At 37.4% G+C, this 3,430-nt stretch overlaps 1 protein-coding gene across 1 annotated transcript in view; it reads right to left on the bottom strand.

Moving 5' to 3' along the window:
- The window catches only part of EAF2 (ELL associated factor 2), a 44,238-nt gene that overhangs the window by 8,548 nt on the left and 32,260 nt on the right, over nt 1-3,430 (bottom strand). The window contains exon 3 of the mRNA XM_042781397.1: nt 425-561. Coding sequence (XP_042637331.1) covers nt 425-561 — 137 coding nt within the window. The remainder of the gene's footprint in view (nt 1-424; nt 562-3,430) is intronic.

Here is a 3,430-nt window from a genome sequence, read left to right as displayed (position 1 = left end):
GAAGGAAGGTTGGGCAATCTACTTCCGTAGTGATACTACCTTAGAAACCCAAGGAGGGGTCGCTATGATTCGGGTCTGACTCGATGCCACATAGCAACAACAACACAATGAAGATGAAATTATTTTGAAGACTATATAATGGTTCCTTTCAGTCAAATTCTAGGGAACTATCTACAATAAAATAAAAGATATGCCTACACACACAGAAAACATTCAAAGTATAACAACCTTCATATATCATATAGAGAAGTGGTAAAAAGCTTTTGACTAAGGAATCCCACCATATTTAAACTTGTAAAAGATTAAAATAATTTTCTACACAGAGATAATCCTCAGTAAAATAAGTGACTTAATCCATAACCTTTTTCCCTAACATTTCCTTAGCAATTTATGAGTTGATAAATGATTTAATGAAACTACATACCTTGTCTTCTTTACAGTGATGTTGCTGCTGAGTTTTTCTAGTCGACATTCTCCAGTATCATGGTTGATAATCAATATGCATTCTTTTACATAAGGTTTCTTTGAACCTTTGAAAACAGTTACTGGTGGTGTTGAACCCTGTTTAAAAAGTAATCGTTACTTAAAATTTACCATAGAATGTCAGCCTTGAAGATCTCCTGGTTCTGTGTTTCTCAACTCATGTTATACTTCAAGTCTCCTAACTACCTAAATTTACTATCCTGAAACTGAGGAGTAAAAAAGACTGATAAAAAAAGGTTAAGCTCTCAAAGCTACTGTCATTGAGGAAAGGGAATACTTACCTTCAGACAGTAAAAAATTGTTTTATTGAATTATTATGGGCAATTGGGATACCATCCTCTTACAACTTATTTACCAATAAGGGAACAGAAACCCTGAATCATATTTCCTATGATCCCTCTTCCTTATTGCTTTATAAGCTTAGGTTTAAAAAACCTCCTACTTTTTTTAAAGTGGTGACTTCCCTACATAAATTAAGGAAAATAAATATATAGAAGAGTACCTGTTACACTGAATCCACTAATTAATTTTAGCATCATTACAAGTAAGGTGAATAGATTGCATGTGCTTCATGATGTGATATAAAATAATGTACATAGAACTACCCATTAAGTATTCTTTACATCAAACCCAAAACAAAACAAAAACAATCTGGCCCTCTTCAAGCCTTTAGCTATAACTACCAGTTTGTGAGGCTGGCACAGGACTGGGCAGTGTTTTGTTCTGCTGCGCACAGGGCTGCTATGAGTTGGAGGTGACTTGACAGCACCTAACAACAACAACAACAACAACAAAAACAACCAGTTTGTAAAAATAAGGGGAATGGAGGAAGAAGCTAATTAATACTCAAACTCACTGCCATGGAGTTGATTCTGACTCACAGCAGCCCCCATTGGGTTTCCAAGGCTGTAAATCTTTACAGAAGCAGATTGCCCCATCTTTCTTCCATGGAGTGGCTGGTGGGTTTGAACCACAGACCTTTTGGTTAGCCACCAAATGCCTTAACTATACCACCAGAACTCCTTTAATTAATACTAGGATAAATTAACTTGAAATCTAGAATATGAGTATATTCTTGAGGACAAATAACCTGGTTTCTCCAACAAACCAATGACATTATAATGGGGAAGAGACTTTTATAGAACAAAAGCAATTTAAGAAACATAACATATGGAAATCATATTTGGATCCTGGTTAGGGGAAAAAAACTGTAAAAAGACATTTTTGAGACTTCTAGTAAGATGGAGGAATAGGCAGACAAGCGACATAGATCCTCTTCAACAAAGAAAAGAAAAATCAATTGACAGAGATACAGAAGATAGTCCTAGAGCTCTGAGCTTTGAAAGGAACTATATAGAAGTGGAATAGGCACTAACTAGTGGAAAAACCTGAATGAAAACACTGAGTACAGAGACGGTTGGAGCTGCAGACTGTCAGCTACTCTGACGAAGCCAACAGCCTGAGTATTCCCAAGTGGTGTTGGGACCAGAAAATTGACCTAAAGATCAGCCCTGTTCACCAAGGGCTGCAGGGACGACTGTGCTGGTAGCCTACGACTAGGAAGGGAAACAGCAGGAGGGAGACAACGTGAGCTGTTGACTTTCTGTTGTCCGGAGGATGCACCCATTTTGATTGTTTACATGTGGCAGCCATTCAGGATATTTAAAGTGACCAAGGGCAGCAACCATTTTGAATGTTTACAAGCGGCTTAGCCATTCAGGATATTTAAAGTGACCAAGGGCAGCAACCATTTTGAATGTTTACAAGCGGCTTAGCCATTCAGGATATTTAAAGTGACCAAGGGCAGCAACCATTTTGAATGTTTACAAGTGGCAACCATTTGGGATTTTAAAGTGACAGCATTCTCATTCAGATTCCAGGGACCTAAGAACAAGTTTGCCAAGGTCGGCAGGGACAACAGGAAAGGAGACAACAGGCTGACAACAGGAAAGGAGACAGGTGGTGAGTGACTAAGTGCTATCAATTAGAGAGTAGAGGAGCACAGTACACTGTTTGCATAGATAATATACAAACAAAACAAAGAAAATGAAAATCGTGGGCAAGTCACTCCAACATACAATCACCAATTAAATATAAACACAAAAACATCAAATGTCTCAGAGACAACACAGCATCACAGTCCACACAAAGAAGCAAGATAAAGCAGGAGAAACAGGGACCAAGCTACAGACTCAAAACACATCCCTGAGGAACAGGCATCATTGGAACTCAGTGATAAGGAATTCAAAAGAATTATATATAGGTATCTTCAACGAATGGGAGACATATCAAGGAAAACACAGAGAAAACCCTACAACAATTTCAAAAGACAATACAAGAACAAAATAAATGAAAAATCAGAAATGATACAAAATCTACACACAGAAATCCAGAAGATTAATACCAAATTTTCAGAAATAGATAAGACATTGAATGGGCAAAGGAGCAGAACTGAATCAGTGGAAGACAGAATTAGTGAGATTGAAGGAAAATACCTAAATATTTCTTTGGAAAGGGATCAATCAGAATAAGATCAGAACAAAATGAAGAAAGCATAAAGTTCATGTGGAATACCATCAAAAGGAATAACCTATGTGTCATCGGAATTCCAGAACAGGAAGAGACAAATAAAACCACAGAGAAAACTGTCAAGGATTTGTTGGAAGAAAATTTTCCTAGTATGATGAAAGATGAGAATACATCCATTCTGGATATCCAAGAAACCCCAAACAGGAGAGACCCCAAAAGAAAATCACCAAGACATATCATCATCAAACTCACCAAAACCAAAGACAAAGAAAGAATCATGAGAGCAGCACGAGAAAAACTAAAAGTTACCTACAAGGGGCAACCAATAAGACCAAGCTCGGATTTCTCAACAGAAATCATGCAGGCGAGAAGACAATGGGATGGTATATATAAAACCCTGAAAGAGAAAAATTTCCAA

This window comes from Orycteropus afer, unplaced genomic scaffold (assembly GCF_000298275.1).
Source record: "Orycteropus afer afer isolate SDZICR_OR568_19922 unplaced genomic scaffold, OryAfe1.0 scaffold00114, whole genome shotgun sequence".
Classification (NCBI taxonomy): Eukaryota; Metazoa; Chordata; class Mammalia; order Tubulidentata; family Orycteropodidae; genus Orycteropus; species Orycteropus afer.
The sequence above is the reverse complement of the archived record's forward strand: the minus strand, read 5'-3'. Positions and strand labels throughout refer to the sequence as shown.